General features: G+C 39.5%; 1 protein-coding gene across 1 annotated transcript in view; it reads right to left on the reverse strand.

Moving 5' to 3' along the window:
- The window catches only part of GABRR3 (gamma-aminobutyric acid type A receptor subunit rho3), a 50,179-nt gene that overhangs the window by 21,659 nt on the left and 9,770 nt on the right, over positions 1–18,750 (reverse strand). The window contains exons 3-6 of the mRNA XM_043593932.1: positions 16,482–16,600; positions 9,749–9,816; positions 7,064–7,287; positions 1,214–1,296 (exon numbers count right to left, since the gene is read on the reverse strand). Of these exons, the coding sequence (XP_043449867.1) occupies positions 1,214–1,296; positions 7,064–7,287; positions 9,749–9,816; positions 16,482–16,600 (494 nt within the window). The remainder of the gene's footprint in view (positions 1–1,213; positions 1,297–7,063; positions 7,288–9,748; positions 9,817–16,481; positions 16,601–18,750) is intronic.

Genomic DNA, 18,750 nt, shown 5'->3' on the forward strand with positions numbered 1-18,750 from the left:
GCTCTTGTGAGTTCCACAAGGTATTCCACCATGTTTTACACAGTTCTATATCTCCAGTGCCTGGTCCAATGACATGTATATATTGGGTACTGAAAAATGTGTTTGCCGATAGACTGATAATACCCATACCTACCAAAGGAAAAGTAATCTCCAAAACTTAGACCCTAATTACTGGCATAGTGTCGAGGCTTTTCTGGTGCCAACGTGAGGACTGAAAACTCTCCAAATAGCTGCTCCCATACCTGCGTGCACTGAGTGATGTCATAGCACTGCGTGTCCCCCATCACAGGTCCCACCCTAGGTCTTCTGGCCCCATTAGTTTTGCGGCTCTCTTGCATGAAATTACAAAATGAGCTGTGCTCAGTAAAGAATTTTCTCCTGAAATCAACTAGCATTACAGAGAGTTTCTGATGGATTTGGGGAGGAACAACCACTGAAATTCCCAGCATTTTTGCCACATTGTGAAAAACTGCCGTCAGTTTTAAGATGTATCAAAAACAGCTGATGCATCAAAGTGATTGACAAGGAGTTGGCTTGGATGCTCTCTGACAGGGCTTTGATCAGCGAGTGTATGTCTAGAGCTGCATTTTTCTAGGGAACCCAACCAAGTACATTTAATGGAAGATTGTGATTTACATGGGAACATGAATTCCAGAGCTTTCCTAATTTGGGAAATGTGTCAGTCTATATAGTTAATAGCATATAGAATATTCCTTTTTAGGGAGGTTGTTCCTTTACAACCCTTGTGGAAACTGCAGAATATGTAATTATGAAAACATTCTTTCCCTGGATGTTCTCTTTTGGCAGGCAATCTGCCATCATCCTTAGTTTTTTAAAAAAATGTAACTATTTTGAACAAATATATTTAACTTATATTGAGATTTAAAAAAAAAATTTTTTTTTTCAACATTTATTTATTTTTGGGACAGAGAGAGACAGAGCATGAACGGGGGAGGGGCAGAGAGAGAGGGAGACACAGAATCGGAAGCAGGCTCCAGGCTCCGAGCCATCAGCCCAGAGCCTGACGCGGGGCTCGAACTCACGGACCGCGAGATCGTGACCTGGCTGAAGTCGGACGCTTAACCGACTGCGCCACCCAGGCGCCCCTATATTGAGATTTTTAATGCTTGTTAAGAACACGCTTATTTACACGTAAGTAGGTGATGGTGTGTTCAGATCATGAGTGCCTGCTCCATCAGTAAGTAGGACTTACAGCTTTCCAGTTCAAGGGAACAGTTTTGAGTGTCAAGAGGAAACCTGCTGAAATCCATAAAGCACATGGCTGAAACAGTTATCCTGGAAGAGGAAAGAGAAAACAAAAACTGCAGGTCATTTAACCATATGGCTGAATGAACATGCAATATTGAAGCTTCCTGTTTGCTTGTCTTGTGTGCCTTTCAAGAATAATGCAACACAGGGGTGTCTTGGGTGGCTCAGTCGGTTGAGCATCTGACTTCGGCTCAGGTCATGATCTCATGGTTCATGAGTTGGAGCCCCACATTGGGCACTCCACTGTCAGCACAGAGCCTGCTTCGGATCCTCTGTCCTGCCCTCTCTCTCTCTCTCTCTCTGTCTCCCCCGCTCATGTTCTCTCTCAAAATTAAATAAACATTAAAAAAAAAAAAAGAAGAATGCAAAACAGGCATTACTATCCTCTAGCAAAATAATGTAGAAGGAAGCAAACTCAGGAAGGTGGGTGATTTGCTAAAGACACAGAGTTAATGAGTGAATTCCTGCTCTAACAATTGCTTCTAATCTCACACTTTCCTAGTCAGCTCCCTCTATATTTTTTGGCTGTGATGTCTTTCAGAAAAACATACTTCGGAGGGAGGAGACTTTTTTGTTTGTTTGTTTGTTTGTTTTTTAATTAAAAAAATTTTTTTTTTCAACGTTTTTTATTTATTTTGGGACAGAGAGAGACAGAGCATGAACAGGGGAGGGGCAGAGAGAGAGGGAGACACAGAATCGGAAACAGGCTCCAGGCTCTGAGCCATCAGCCCAGAGCCTGACGCGGGGCTCTAACTCACGGACCGCGAGATCGTGACCTGGCTGAAGTCGGACGCTTAACCGACTGCGCCACCCAGGCGCCCCTGTTTGTTTGTTTTTTTAATGTTTATTTATTTTTGAGAGAGAGAGAGAGAATGAGTGAGCCAGAGAGAGAGAAAGAGAGAGCATGAACGGGATAGGGGCAGAGAGAGAGAAGACAGAATCCTAAGTAGGCTCCAGGCTCTGAGCTGTCAGCACAGAACCTGACGCGGGGCTAGAAGTCATGAACCATGAGGTCATGACCTGAGCCAAAGTCAGGTGCTTAACTGACTGAGCCACCCAGGCACCCCCAGAGGGAGAAGATTTTTAAATGGATTTAAATATCTTCTGGTTTTTGGAAGATCTAAACTTAGTTTCTAGTCATAAAGGGCTGGGATAGTGGTAATAAAAGCCTATGGGTAAAGGTTTCTCTCACAAAGCAAGTTTGCCTGAGAAAATTCTCTTTCCAGGAGCGAGGAGAAAGCCTGGAGCATTTTTAGTTATAGATTTATGGGCACAATGCATAATTCAGGTGCCATTAAACCTTGCATACTGATGAATATTGTTTTTTCAAATTTTATATCCTCCTAGGTTTTCTGGCTTTAGGCAGATGCTGCTATACTATGATCCTGCCTCAAAGTAGAAACTCTGATACCCACAACAGCAGATCAGAGGTTTATAAAAGGCCCCTGAGCAAGTCTGTAAAAAAACACAAAGTCAACAGCTGCTTCTACCCATGGTGCCCCAAGTTAATCAGGAACGATTTTATCTTCCATGGGTTGAATTCTGTTGTCAACAGTCATGCAGCAAAATGCCAAGCCAGGGAGGTTTCTGGATGACTTTGTGTCACAAAACATACTCATTTTACCATATTCCTGGCGCAGTTGACTTTTGAACAATACAGGGTTTGGGAGGCCAACCTCTGTGTAGTTGAAAATCCTGTGTAACTTTTGACTCCCCCAAAACTTAACTGCTAAAAGCCTACTGTTGACAGGAAGCCTTACCAACAACATAGTTAACGCATATTTTGTATATGTATTTTATACCGTATTCTTACAGTAAAGTTAGCTAGGAAAAAGAAAATGTTACTAAGAAAATCATAAGAGAAAATACATTCACAGTACTGTACTATATTTATTGAAAAAAATCCACATAGGGGTGCCTGGGTGGCGCAGTCGGTTAAGCGTCCGACTTCAGCCAGGTCACGATCTCGCGGTCCGGGAGTTCGAGCCCCGCGTCAGGCTCTGGGCTGATGGCTCAGAGCCTGGAGCCTGTTTCCGATTCTGTGTCTCCCTCTCTCTCTGCCCCTCCCCTGTTCATGCTCTGTCTCTCTCTGTCCCAAAAATAAATAAACGTTGAAAAAAAAAATTAAAAAAAAAAAAGAAAAATCCACATATAAGTAGATGTGTGCAGTTCAAATCTGTGTTGTTCAAGTGCACTTTAAAGCTGGAAGGGACCACTGAAGTCTTTGAGTCTACCTCCTTCACAGTATACACATGGATAAATTGGCAACCAAAGTGCTTAGGTGAGTCGTGGTAAAGAAAATATTATTCATGACACTTGGTGTTTTTTTAAAAAAATTTAGTGTTTATTTTTGAGAGAGAAAGAGAGATGGAGTGCAAGTGGGGGAGGGACATAGAGAGAGGGAGACACAGAATCCGAAGCAGGCTCCAGGCTCTGAGCAGTCAGCACAGAGCCTGATGCGGGGCTCGAACCCATGGACTGCAAGATCATGACCTGAGATGAAGTCGGACACTCAACAACCGACTGAGCCACCCAGGCACCCTCATGACACTTGTTAAAGAACAGTAAGGAAGATTTTATTTAGGGGCACTACTATACTTTGGTTTATATAGGGAGAGAGTGGGCTCAGGTCCAAATATAACAAGGCAAAGTGGGAATTTATAGCCAAGGAGTAGGGTGGGGGGCAGTGGATGGGAAATTACTCAGAGGAAACATCAGGGGTGAGGGGTGGGTGATTCTGGCTAAAAGGACCTAACAGGATCCTTGCTGAAGGCAGACCAGGGTGATCAGACATCACTTGTGGGTGGTGCAAGATGAGGACTCTTATCAGATTTGAAGGGAGGCAGATATTATGGATGGAGGATTCTGGCTAAATGGACGTAGCAGAGATAAACATGGAAGCTCAAAAGTCAGAGTCTAGGTGAGAAGTAAGTTCAGAGGAGCCTTAGCAGAGTTTGGTCAAAGAGAGAATCTCTGTCAGTAGATAGTGTCAGAACCAAGCCTGGAACCAGGTAACCTGTCTTTGGGCTTTGACTGGCTCTGCTATCAACTGGAATAGCTGTGTGGACAACAATTTTGAGTCCTCCTTTGTTTGGGGATTCCCCAAGACCATCCTCAGGTTCCATGATTCACTAGAAGGACTCACAGGACTCATCAAAGCTGTTCCACTGACAGTTATGGTTTATTGTAATGAAAGGACATAGATTAAAATCAGCAATGGAAAGGCACAGAGGGCAGGGTTCAGGAGAGACCAAGAGCAAGTTTCCATCTGTCCTGTTCGAGTGGAGCTATGTGGGCAGTGCTACTGTCCTAACAGTGAGTGTGACAACACACATGGAGGACTTCCAACCAGGGGAGCTACCTGAGTCTTGGGGTCCAAGGTACTAACTGAGAGTTGGTCACACAGGTCTGGCTGACCTCGGTCTCCAGCCCCTCCAGGGGTCAAGCTGCTACTGGGTAGCTCAAAGCCTCCTCCATAGATCACATTGTTAGCATAGACTTCCTGGTGCGGCCCAAGGCTTCAGGGGAAACAAAGATCTTCTTAACAGGCAAGATATTTCAAGGGCTTAGAGGTCATCTCCCAGGAACCGGAAATCATTCTTTGGAATATGTAGGGTACAGACAATCTACTAAACTAATTCTTTCATCAAAATTAATTATTTTGAAAAGTTAAAAGTTTTACAAAGTTGGTACCTTGGCCAGATGCTGCCATTCTGCTACTGATTCCTGGTAAGGCCCGACTCTAGTTCTTATTAGAGTCCCATGTTACACCTGACTTAAAATTTCTATTGAAAGTGGTTCTCCTGGGGGGCTCAGTGGGTTAAGCGTCAGACTCCTGATTTCTGCTCAGGTCATGACCTCACAATTCGGTTCATGAGATCAAGCCCTGTGTCAGGCTCCACGCTGAGAGCATTGAGACTGCTTGGGGTCCTCTCTCCCTCTCTCTCTGCACCCCTTCCTGCTCTTGTATGCTCTCTCTCAAAATAAACATTTTTTTAAAGTTCTATTGAAAGTGGTACTTTCCTTTTCATTGCATTTTTATTTTCATTTTTTAAAATAGTTATTTATTTTGAGAGAGATCATGTGCGAGCATGAGTGGGGGAGAGGCAGAGAGAGAAGAAGAGAGAGAATCCCAAGCAGGCCCCACACCCCGCATGGAGCCCAACACGGGGCTTGATCTCAGGACCGTGAGATCATGACTTGAGCCAAAATTAAGAGTTGGAGGCTTAACTGACTGAGTCACCCAGGCAGCCCTCTTTCATTGCATTTTTAAAAACATTGACATCAATATGGCAATAGCATCTTTGCACTAAAGTGAGCAAGGTGTAGAGCAAAATGAATCTATTAATTTTCTATTACCACTCGGTGGCTTAAAACAACAGAAGTTTCTTCTTTCACAGTTTTGGAGGACAAGTCTGAAATCAGTATCACTGCACTGAAATCAAGGTGTCAGAAAGGTCCTGTTCCCTCCAAAGGCTTTTAGGGAAAATTCATTCCTTGCCTCTTCCAGCTTCTGGCAGCTGCTGGCATTCCTGTACTAGTGGCTGCATCACACTCCACTCTCTGTCTTAATGGTCACATTGTCTTCTACTCTTCTTTGCATGTCAGATCGTACTCTACCTTTCTCTAACAAGGATGCTTATGATGGATAGCACTTAGATCCCAACCAACTGATCAAAGATAATTTTCCTATCTCAAGATCCTTAACTTAATCATATCTGCAAGGATCCTTTTCTTCTTTCTTTTCTTTTCTTTTCTTTTCTTTTCTTTTCTTTTCTTTTCTCTTTCTTTCTTTCTCTTTCTCTTTCTTTCTTTCTTTCTTTCTTTCTTTCTTTCTTTCTTTCTGCCTTTTTTCTTTCTTCCGCCAAATAAGGTAACTTCTGCATGTTTCAAGGACTAGGACATGGATACCTTTCAGGGAGCCATTTTTTTCCCCCCACAGTCTTACTATAGAGTTTTCCTAGGATTTTTAAGATATGAAAAAAATTGAATTACTTGGATTTACTACACATTTTAAGAATTACCAATGATAAGCCATCAGTATGCACAGGATTTATTAGGCTAAAAGAATATATAGTGCATTAAAGATGGAGTGCTGTTATAGCATAGTGTCAGAAAAAATGGTGGCTTTTAAAATTTTTTGTTAGCGTTTAGTGGAGAGAGAGAGAGAGAGCAAGCGAGCACAAGCAGAGGAAGGGTAGAGAGAAGAGTAAGACACAGAATCCTAAGCAGGCTCCAGGCTCTGAGTTGTCAGCACAGAGCCCGATGTGGGCTGACCTGAGCCGAAGTTGGACACTCAACTGACTGAGCCACCCAGGCGCCCCAGAAAAAATGTTTTGAATTAAAAAAAATGAAAAGGAAGTGAACAAATTAGCAGTAATTTGAATGATGACTATACCTTCTTGTGAAAAATGAAGGAGATAATTAAGAAAACTAGTTAATCCAAGATTCTAAGACTGTTTGGTAGTATGTAGTTGGTGAAGAAGAAAAGCAATTTTATGTACCTATAAAACTGTGGGCCAGGCTTTTAGGGATTTCCATAATTCAGCTCCACTCTGTCCCATCTTCTTTTCTATCATTCTCCAACAATACACTGTATAGGTAGAGTTAGACTAGAAAACTATTCTTTAAAATCTGAAGTTAGTAGAAGGAAAAATCATATTTTCTGCTGTGTCTCAGTCTTCAGGATGACTAAATAGTAATAGTGTGAGCTTAGCCTGAAGTGAGGTGCACTAACTTTAGTGTAGACAACCCTGGCATAGGGAAGCCAAAGACGGTCCATAGCCCTCCTTACCTGAGACTGAAAAGGACATTTCCATCAGGGTATACACGTAGCATGATGTTCTCCACAGTTGTATCATGGATGAATGATCTTTTAGAATGGACAAAAAATATGTCAGGCACCCAAATCTTTTTGATCAATCTATGATCAAAGGTCATGCTTTTGTTTGTTGTGCTAGGAAAGGAGAGCCTCTCATCTTTCCAGTAATGTCTGAGATAAAAAGTCATTGTAAAGTCCTAGGCAGAGAGAAACAGAGACAAGTCAAAGCCAGTAAGAATATAGTTCAGGATGACCAATCAATACCATTAGTCCCAAATTGATTGGCATGGGTGTTAATGACATATAAAATGAATGGCGTATATTCTATTTTCTGGTAGATTTAGGGTAAATCCAGTGAGCTTGAGTTGCAGAACCTCTCCTTCATCTGGAGTCTGGTGAATGTTGAGTTTCTGGGAACCATAGAGAATTCAATTTGGGTAAGGGAAGCGAGGTTATAACTGGGAAACATTTCTGTGTAAGTACTGGTCAATCACCTAAAGAGATCTCAGAAGAAAAGGACTTGAATCCACATGGCCCAATATTTTATTTTGACTTATTTTTTTTATTGCAAATAAATATTCACTCTTATAATGTATCCATAAATTTATATTGTTTTTGTTAAGGAACAAAACTACAGTCCCATAAAACTACAGCCCCTTCCTCCCCATTTGAATAACCTACAGTCCCACAAAAATAGATACAGTATTTATTAGAGCTATTAGTGGTAAGTGTGCTGTCAGAGATCCTGAGATGGAGACAATGATTTTCTTCAGCTTGGGAGACAGAAAGAATACCAATAAATAGTGGTTCTCAAATTCTAGTGTGCAAAAGACTTACCTGTGAATTTGTTAAAATGGCATATTCCCCAGAAGCTAGTACCAGTGTGGCTCAGGAAATTGAATTGTTAGTGTATAACCCAATTGTAAAGAGATAAATATGGGGGGGGGATTATATTAATTTTATTTTAGAGAAAAAAAATTTGGTTAGTCACTACTTTGAGCTTTGTTTGGCTCTCAGATGCTGTTTACTATTTTGTTCGTTCAAACAGAAACTCCCCTAGCTACATTCAAGTCATTGGGTGTGGACAATGATGATGTGTTTCACCTTTCACAATTGTTTATTTCTTACTATCATTTATTTCCCAGCAATACTCAAATTATTGTCTAACTAGTTACATGTGATAGAACTTTGACATTTATTACATAGGCAAAAGACAAACTTCAGTAAAGTACAAATAAGTCACCAATTAATGAACTAGTTTTGTTTTTTTTTTGTTTGTTTTTTGTGTTTTGTTTTTTAGGTTAGGAATAGAGATACATTGTATTATTGCTCTTGGTTAATCAGGGAGCATCAGCCATGTCTAATTTTGGATTAGGGTGAGCGCAAATAAAATGATTCATTCATTCCCCTAACACTACTCTATAGGGAGTTGTGTGGGTTACTGCATGGACTGCTTTAGTAAGCATATATTTAGAATTAGGTGCTCAGTCTGATCTGAAGGTCACTGGGCAAACACAGAGCCGAGGAAGTGGAATAGCAGACATTGGTACATGTCAGTGATACATCAACATCACCACTAGTGGGCACTATCATGAGAAAGCAGGCGGAAGAGCATGTTGAGAAGAGCGTGGGGTAAAACTCCAAGGAATTGAAAGTGAATTCAGGGTAGGGCAAGTGAATGACAGGGTGGGAAGATGATAAATGAGAAGCAAAAGAAGCCAACACTGGGTGTCACTTATAATTAGAAAGCATTTTCTCATTGGGCATGGAGAACCCAGTCCAGTTTTAGCTGATACTGAATACCAGAGAAGACCTTAATCAGGAGAGAAGGATGAGGTCGGGTTTTAGGGGCAGATGGTGGAGACAATGAGTCATTCAGGGATAATTTAGAGATTATGCTAGGAAAGGGGAAATGAATGTTTGCTCCTAGAGTACAACAGGCTCAAGAAAATGTCAGTAAAAGCAGATTTTGGTCAGATAAGACCCAAAACCTTCTAAACAAGGCATTTTTTAATAGTGAGTACTATCTGTGCTATTGCCTTTGGAGTAGTGTGGTTAAAATGAAGGACGTTTCAGAGTGAACTGAAATAAATGTTGAATTTTCTAATGATAAGGACTAGAAGAACATTAATTGAAGATTGAAACAAGATATAATATGTCATAAAAATTTTGTTTAGAATTTGTTGGAATTTTTATATGTCCTATAACTTTTCATTCAGCTAGCATTTTGATGGTAATAACTAGCTGGAGGAATCACTATAAATAAAAATATTAAGTATACATGTAAAAATATTGCTTGATCTTCCAACTTCATTGATTAATGTTTTCTAGATCTGGCTTCCTTAAGAGATTCCCAACCTTGTTCTCTCTCTCTCTCTCTCTCTCTCTCCTTTTTTTTTTTTTATATATCTTCATTTTTTTTTTACATTTTATCTTTAATTGTGGTATTTGCATATTATAAAAGTAATACATACAATCTAAATTTCAAGCAGAAAGAAGTGAATAGAGAGAGCCAAGCAACTTCAACTCTATGACGTAAAGTAAGAAAAATATATAATAGTAAGATACATAACTAAAATGGTTTATTAAAGCACCAGTGATTTTGACACTATTCTCTTACCTTCCAGGGAAAGACCAATGTCTTGTGGAGAAACTTACCATATTAACCTCCGAAATGCTGTCAAGGCTTTCAATTTGGACATCTATACCCACTGGTACTGGAGACCCTTAAGAAAGAAGAATGAATGATATACTCAGAAATCATTAAAATTATTTTGGAAACATTCAAAGCAGAGAGAGATCAATGTTGCAAATTAACAACAAATTTCTCCAGTATCCATCAATATATTATCATACAGTCAATGACAATAAAGGGCACATGTATAAATAAACGTTATTTCAATAATTATTATATATTTGCTTATGAACAACTCAAAATCTTCCTTCTTATAGTATACTTAGAGTATAGAAATAGTGTTTCAATTTTTTTTGTTTTAGCTAGTAGTGATTTAAAAAGGAACAACGTTTCAAAAATATGTCTGAGAGTATGTAGAATTATGGGTTCTCTATGGTAAGAGTCATATTTTATAGTCAGGGAGTGTAGTCATGGAATTCATGACTCTGGGAAGTGTGGAAGCCTTTTCTCTCTTGCCAAAAACTCAGCCTCTTTCACTTGGGCTGTGCATGGCAGACTAGAGGAACACAGATGATAGTATAGTGCTGTGCAGGAACGTCAGACATTCACAGATGTCCCTTTGCAGAACATCAGTAACCACAACCTGCAGTTCGGATGAAGCAAACATCCTTCAAATGTATTTGAGGGACATCTGGATGGCTCAGTCGGTTAAGCATCTGACTCTTGATTGGGCTCAGGTCATGATCTCACGGTTTGTGAGTTCAAGCCTTGCATCGGGCTCTACGCTGACAGTGCAGAGCCTGGTTGGGATTCTCTCTCACCCTTTTCCTCTCTCTCTCTCTCTCTCAAAATAAATAAATATATTTGAAAAAAAAAGAAATATGTTTGATGAAAATGTATTGAAAGTCAGAACTGGAGAAACCTCAGACAGACTAGTGTTGAGATGTGTTTGCAGTTGGACCTCAGAGAACCAGGTTGTGACCAATTCTCAATTAAATCTTATTGTCTCTGTATAATTCTGAGTTTTAAAAAATGCTTTCAACTATTTTTGAAAAAATAGAAATCTTGCCTAGATGGATCCCAGGTGGCTGTTTTAGTCAAGATCCTGAGAATGAGAAGGGTCAGGCTAGAAAACTTCCTTACTGAGGCTAATTAATGTCTGGATGTGCTATATGTGACATACATGTGCATACAATTCAACAAAGCACCTAACTATTGTGTTTTAAATGTGCAACTTATTTTAAAACAAGATATGCCTCACCAGTCCCTGTCCACCATCTTTGACTCCCTTCATTAAGGCTGAAGATACCTTCCTTTTACAAATACAGGTTCCCTTTTATGTTCCATAATATACCCTTATATCATTCCTTATTTACAGAGGTTGTAGCTGGACAGGCCCCGGGTCTGTCACTCAAATATATTTCTGCTCCAGGCTTCAGTAACACCTTACTTGCATCTTAACCACTAATGACTTCCTGCCATATTGGATTAATTACTTTCTACAACATTAATTATGGCAATTATATTTAAAAATTGTTTAAGGATAATTATGATTATGCATTAACTTGGGGACTATTCAGTATTACTCCATTACTTATTGAGTTCAGCTCTAATGCTTTTGTTTTGTTTACACTTTTTCCTTAATTAGTATAGATATCAAAATAAAACTTCATGGCCTTTCAGGATGGCTTCAGGATGAGTACATCTTTCCATTAACTCCAATACTCCAAGGGACTGAAAGGCTTGCCAAGATCTTAGAGAGAGGTAGCAGGAATGTCCTGGTTAAAATTCTGGTGTTAGAGTCACAGACTAGAGTTTGAACCTAACTCGACCACTCATATGTGATCTAGGGTAAGTAACATTTCTAAGCTTAGTTTCCTCACCTTTAAAATCTCACCTTGGAGACTTATTTGAGGACTAGAAACAATGCGCAGTTAGTAAACTTAATTGGTGCTCAATAAATGGCACTAAATAAATGTTATTGCTACTGCAATTCAGCAAAAATGTGAACCTGCTCCGAGGAATGCAAGCTACTATTCCCAATCCGACACTCAAACATTTAGATGATCCATCCACCTCTGACTAGAAAATGATACAGTGCTTCTCATAGAGTTCTTATTTCATGACAAAACCTGAGAACAATTTGCATTTGGGATCGTGTGACTTGTGAGCAGATCCCAGTTGCTAATGACTATTTCTGCAAGGCTGGGGCAGTCTTATAAAGGCACCATCCAAGGAGGTAGTTATGCCACCACTGGGTGAGCAACAGACCCTCAGGGTTGTTTGAAGGCTGATCTGAGAGTGGGGTAGAAACATGGCTAGGAATGGACTCCTAGAAACATTCTACATTTCTTTTTTTTCCTTTTGATTTATTCTATTCTTGTGGGGATGAGCTCTGCCATTTTGAAGAAAAGTGTTTGCCCTCAGATGCCATCTGACCTCATTTTTAGCTCCTTTGAACTTCATGCTCAAGTGTACCTTGTCTGGGGTCTGGGAATCTACACATTCCTGAAAACCGTGTGGAGAGTGAGGGGCATATAAAGGCAAGATACAAAATCACAGAATTGTGGAGATACATATAAGTGCCAAAAATTCTTTTTACAGATAAGGAGCTGAGTCTCAGAGAAAGGGTAATAATAAAGCAGATACATTAAAAATCATAGAATTTCTAGCCACTAAACCTGAACTGAAGCCAAACTTCCATAAATCCCTTAATTCCTCTGAGCTTAGTTTGCTTATCTGTAAAATAGTGGGAACAATTCTGTGGTACTTCCCTAATAGCATCACTGTGAGACTAAGCAAAACAATGCATGTCAAGACCTTGACCTAACCCCATTCAAATGGCTTAACAACCAACTTGTTCAGCATCTACTGGATCAGTCATACATATAACAACATGAATGATAACAATTTCACAAATACTTTCATTAATGCTATATATAAAGCATCTGGAATACAGTAAAAATAAATAAATATTAACCATTATCATGTGTTGATTTCCCAGGATCATTGTCTAGGTAGTAGTACACACATTTATAGTCTTTTTTTTACATACATAGATTGCCAGTCTATTTTTTACATAGGCTGGGATAAGAGTTAAATAACAGTTACACATCTTATGTGGATAGTGCATTTAAAATACATTATACAATATTTTATCCCATATTGTCATTATAGCTGTTTGTTAGGTAGGTTGAGCCAATGTTAGATGCAATTGACATACGACCTAACTCATTCAGAGATACTGGAGAGCTTGCCTGAAACCTAAAGCTAGTTAATGCAGGAATACGGCCAGGTCCCTCTGGCTCTCAGTCTAGTCCTTTTGTTTGACAAGCATGGATTATACAAGCGGCTCTCACAACGTTAGCTTTTGACTGGACCCAGTAGCCAGTATCTAGATGCTAAATTGATTTCACTTTAAAGAACCAAAGAAATCATCATCTCTAGGACTGAATCAAAAAAGCCCTTAGTGATGAGAGATGTAAAGGGTGGGGAAAACATAAAGAAAATGAGCTGCAATTTACAACCCAAGTTAAACAAAAAGCTCCCCTAAATTTATATCCTCCTGTTTCCACATAATGAGTCAATTAATCTTCTAATGCTTTATAAAAGTAAAAAACACTGCGGTAGCAGCTGGTTTTAATGTTAAAGCTAATTAGGAAAACACATTAAGGCAAGAGAAGTGCTGAAGTTACATTTAGCTCAAGAGGAAAGAGGTATGTGCGTGTGTTTATGTTGTGGACAAGTATAAAGAAAGAGAAGATAAATTAAAGCTTGTCATTTATATCCTGCAGCCTGATTTCCTCAGGAAGGCAGCCTTGAGAGAACAGAGAAATGGGTCACCAGTAGGAAGAACTGTTCTGACCAAGACAAGAGAAGGTTAAGGACTGTATTTCACAGAGCTACCAGTGTGACACTTCGGACTGAATTTATGCATTTTTCTGCCTGAAATGACTGAACATGTAAGACATTTGGACACCATTTAGCCCCAGTCCACGATTGTCAGAAAAATTTCCTCATCGTGGGATGATTTGCCACCTGCCACTAAGTAGCGTTTCAATTGCATTTTTAATAACCCCACAAAGTAGCCTCAGGAAAAATAAAATTGTTTAAAAAAATCATTCCCACTCAAAATCTTAACGGGTTATCTCTAACAGATCAAAACAAGTGGAAATGTAAGGTCAATTCTATGTTTTTGTTGGGGATGGGGATGATACACAGAGGGGAGAATGAAGATTTAAGTGTTTTAAGGTAAGAACAGAGGGTCCTCACCTGGCAATCTACAGTCGTGTTTCTCAAATTGTAAAGTGTGTTCAAATCACCTGGGGATTTTATTAAAATGTGGATTTTGATTCAGAAAGCCTGAGCAAGGAGCCTGAGCTTCTGCATTTCTAACTAACTTCCAGGTGATTCTGCTGCTGGCCCTTGAACCATTTTGAGCGATAAAGCTTTCCAGAGTGCGTGTTTCAAGGTCCAAATAAAGGACAGTCATTTTTCTCTTAATCTTTCTGGCTTTCAATGGTTCAAAATAGACTCATAGAAACCCTTTTCTCTAAGATAGGAATTCATTTAATTGAGGAACCTAAACTGACATGAATTAGGGCAGCGTTTTGAATTGGTGTTGAAGAGCATACATCATTTTGGGGTTCTAATTGCTGTTCAGGAGACGCCAGTTCCAAGCCATTCCTGTGAGACTGGCGCCCTCTAGTGTCTAAAAAGGCCCGCAGCAGGGCAAATTTCTCTTCATAACATTTTCTCCAACTAAATGGTGATGGAGAATTTAGAAGTTTTGTATAGAATCGTGGAGACCAAGGTACAGAATGATTGCATGATAGTTGTAGAGCATATTATCAAAACTTTGGGCAAACTTTGGTTGGGGGAAAGAAACGGTCTGTTGGGAATGGAAATTGAGGGCTCAGGCATCTTTAGGAGAATTGCAGTAAGGAACACATTTAAGGAACAGTGATGTGAAGAAAACAAGATAAAGAAGCGGCCTTGGAAGTGAAACACGGACATACTTTAACTTGATTAATTTAGAGGCATCTAAAACCTTAAATTCAGTTCAGTAAGTGTGAGAAATTCTCTGGAAAAACCAAAAATGAAACTCACCAAGATCTACTCTGATGCTGATAATCAAATTCAGCAATTATCAAGTGTGATTCTCAGACCGGGTTCATCAGCATCACCTAGGAATTTATTAGAAATGCAAATAGTTGGCCCCACCCAGACCTAGGGAATTAAAACCTGGGTGCGGGGGTGGGGCTCAGTAATTCCTTGTGAAGAATCCCCCAGGTGGCTTTGATGCCTGCTAATGTTTTAGTCAAGAATGTAATAAAATCAAAGCTAGACACTCAGAATTGCAATCCAATGGATTCCATGAAATTAAACAACAACAAATATCCTTCAACATAAAAACTACCTGACGTACTGTTTTATTTTATCTGCTAACAAGTGAGTTCTCTGAGGTACCAACAAGCTTCCTTTGGTCATAACCACGATATAGCAAGTGTCACGTTTCCCCCACCCCATGCCAAAAATCAAAGTATTCGTTATTTTTGAAAAAGCTGCACCTGTTCTACAGCTGAGGGCTCCTGCGTTCTCAGCCTCACATTCACTTCTGTCACATCCACACCTTTAGTATTCTGAAAAGTTGTCAGCTCGGGAATGGTAGGAATGGGGAATTTAGGTCAATGATAGAAGAATCAGGATGGATTTAGCAGTAAGGCAGAGAGTTCACATTAACCGCTTGATTTTACCACATTCTGTGTGTCTCTGGAAAACTTGGTACCCTCTGTGATGCAACTGAGAAAAGACATTGTTCCAAGTGTGTCCTTACATGGCTTTCTTCTGTCCTCCTTCTTTGCCCTTGCATCTTGGTTTTCCCACATACTGCTTTTTTCATGGCTTTCAGCAAATCTCCTAACCTCTCTACACCCCAGTCTCCACACTGGAATAGGAGGGATCACGATAGTGCCTACTTCTTAGGAGGGTGGAATAAGCTAGTGCATTAACAGCCTCAGCCCAGTGCTTGGCACTCCAACATTCTGATCAACTTCAGTTGCTGGAAGTGATTGAAGGAGAAACCTGAACAGAGTTGTTCCATAGGGAGCCATGGCATTTGGTGTGTTAGTCCTTCCACCAAAGCCGGGCACTCCAGCTTATAAGGTTATTCAACAAGATTTCATGAATATCATTACATAATACAATTTACAGGTTTTAGTTGAAAGAATAAGCTGCTGTATAGGCAGTATATATCCATTCACTATTTATTGAACACATATTGTTTACAATTAGTAAACAGTATGAATATTTACTAAAGATATTTATCTTCTTTGTGATTAATTTAAAATGTATCAATTGTTCTCATTCAAGACAGTATCATTGTAAACATTTTTTTTAATAGATGGTCTTTGCTTGTGTTTTGGTCTTAATTGCTTCAAATTTTCAGCTTCATTTTGACAGTGTAATGGATTGTGACATAAGAGTTTCATTTTTTTTTTATTTTTAATAAAAAAAATTTAAACATTTATTTTTGAGAGACAGAGAGAGATAGAGCACAAGCAGGGGAGGAGCAGAGAGAGAGAGGGAGACGCAGAATCCAAAGCAGGCTCCAGGCCCTGGGCTGTCAGCACAGAGCCCTACGCGGGGCCCAAACCCACAGACGGCGAGATAATGACCTGAGCTGAAGTCAGCTGCTTAACCAACTGAGCCACCCAGGCACCCTAGACATAAGAGTTTTAGAAAGATAATACTCACCTCCAAATCCAGGTCTCATTGCAAAATCATGGTCCTCTATATGGAGAAGTTGTTTGTATTTCAGGAGCCATGCTTTGGTGATGTCATTGTTTCTCATTCTGGTTTCTTGTTTGCTCTCCCTCCAAAGGGGAAAAAACAGTTTTAAGATACATATACTTCTGGGTGTTTTGATTTAGGTTAGCCTTCTGTATTCAACATGGTATCCTCTGAAATATATACATAGAAGCTCATTTTCTCAGCTTGTATTACACTTAGCTAAAGATCTGCCAACATTTACTCTTCATTATATAAAGGTGGGGCAGGTAAGGGAACCCAAAATTTGGAGCAACTTATATAAAAAACTAAGTTTGGATGTAAGGCACTGTTACATAATGCAGGCAGTATTTCTCCAAATATGGTTTTGAGACCAGGAAAACCTTATCGCTACCATCTTACCCCAGATCACCTAAACCAAAGCCTGAGGAAACAAGGCCTAGGAATCTACATTAAACATGTTACCTAAGTTATTCTTGGGGTCACTGAAGTCAAAGTACTTCTGCACCAAGACAGTAAAACAAAACAAAACAAAACCAAAACAAAATCACTGTAGAATTGTAAACTGATGAAAATAGTTTTACAAAGACAAAAGGAGCAGAAAGTATGGGTACAAGTTGAGATGTGAGTAGAATGTCTGCAGTAGGTTCTAGGACCTGAGGGATGGCAATGGGAATGGAGAAGGATCCAAAGGAAAAATGGATGGATTTGACAATTGATTGGATTTGATGTCTGGTCCAGTTGTGAAGTGAGCAAAGTCAATTTTCACCTACAGTTATCCAGGATGTAGGCAAAGTGGGGAGTGGCCTCTCAGGTGTTCCCAGAGTCTGATGTGGGGGTTTATTCTGTTACTCCCTGGGTCTGTGAACTCGGGAAAGTTGCTGGATCTCCCTGACTCATTTTCTGTCCTGTGATACACACTTCGAGTGATTTGCTAAGTGTGGAAGCAGAATGTCTGTGGAAGCCCAGCTCCTCTGGAACTAGAGCAGCTCTCTTGTTCTGGGTGCTAGAGACTTTGCTCAGCTCCTTCCAGAGAAACATGCCTGCCATCTTCACTGTCATCATCAACAGCAGCAGCAATAACAACACCAGGCATTGAAGGGGCTACTAAGTGAATTCTAGTTACTCTGAATTCCTGATATGCTTTTGCATTAATAAATGTCTTCTCCAGAAAAGAGATGTGAACTTTAACATAAGACTTGTGGATACGATTTCTTAGCTTAATAAAGTGACTTTGATGGTGAGAATTTCACATCCTGAAGCAGCTGATTCAAGAAATATGTCCAGGCTTAAAGGCACCTATCACCATCCATATGGTTTTTCAATAGGGAAGTTTCTGGTTGAGACCCTCAGAGGTTTATGTATGTATTTTTGCCATTGAGAGAAATGGGGAAGTTGGAAGAAGAAATCTGCCTTGGGTAGAAGACAATGAGTTTGATTTTAAACTTGTTAAGTCATTGTATTCTACAAATAAGTGAACATATAGAACTATTTCTTCCAAGGATCTCAAATTAACTAGAACCTTTCTTTTAAGGAGCTAGAGTGAACTATTTATTGAAAAAGTAATAGTAGCTAATGTGTTTATTAGATGCCTATTATGTTCAAGGTCTCATGTCAGGATGTTTTATAAATATTAAGTATTATCTTCTTTGGCATGCGTCTGAATCACCTGGCTTGCTGGGACCTATTCCCAGAACTTCTGATTCAAGAGGCTGGGGATGTGAGAGTTTGCATTTATAACAGTTTCTTAGGAGAACCATCGGTCTGGAAAACAGTTGACATTTAATAAAAGCTAGCTCATTGTTATCATTTTAGGAAAACTCAAGTGTAGCTTTGGGTGGAAACTCATGAAAATTTGTGAATTCCTTTGGTAATATAATATAACAAAATGGCCGTCACTTGTCTTTTTGGAAGCATACATTTTCAGAAGCATCATGTGATTGAAAAGGATAAATCTTAATTAAGATTCCCAAGAACACTGAACACAGAGCCTATGTGAAGTGCACTCTTGGCAGGTAGCGAAAGCACACACACTATTTTTATCTTGAGGGCTCTTCTGATGCACAGTGAGATGTCCCATACTTATTTATTTTTTACTTTATTTATACCTCATCTATTTTTCACAAAGGATTATGTGGCTTACATACCCTCTAAAAGAATTTGAAAATCTACGTACTCACACATTTAAATAGATGTCAACAATTTTCTCATTATAAACTTTAAAATTACTTAAATA

The sequence above is a fragment of the Prionailurus bengalensis genome, chromosome C2 (genome assembly GCF_016509475.1).
Source record: "Prionailurus bengalensis isolate Pbe53 chromosome C2, Fcat_Pben_1.1_paternal_pri, whole genome shotgun sequence".
Taxonomy (NCBI): domain Eukaryota; kingdom Metazoa; phylum Chordata; class Mammalia; order Carnivora; family Felidae; genus Prionailurus; species Prionailurus bengalensis.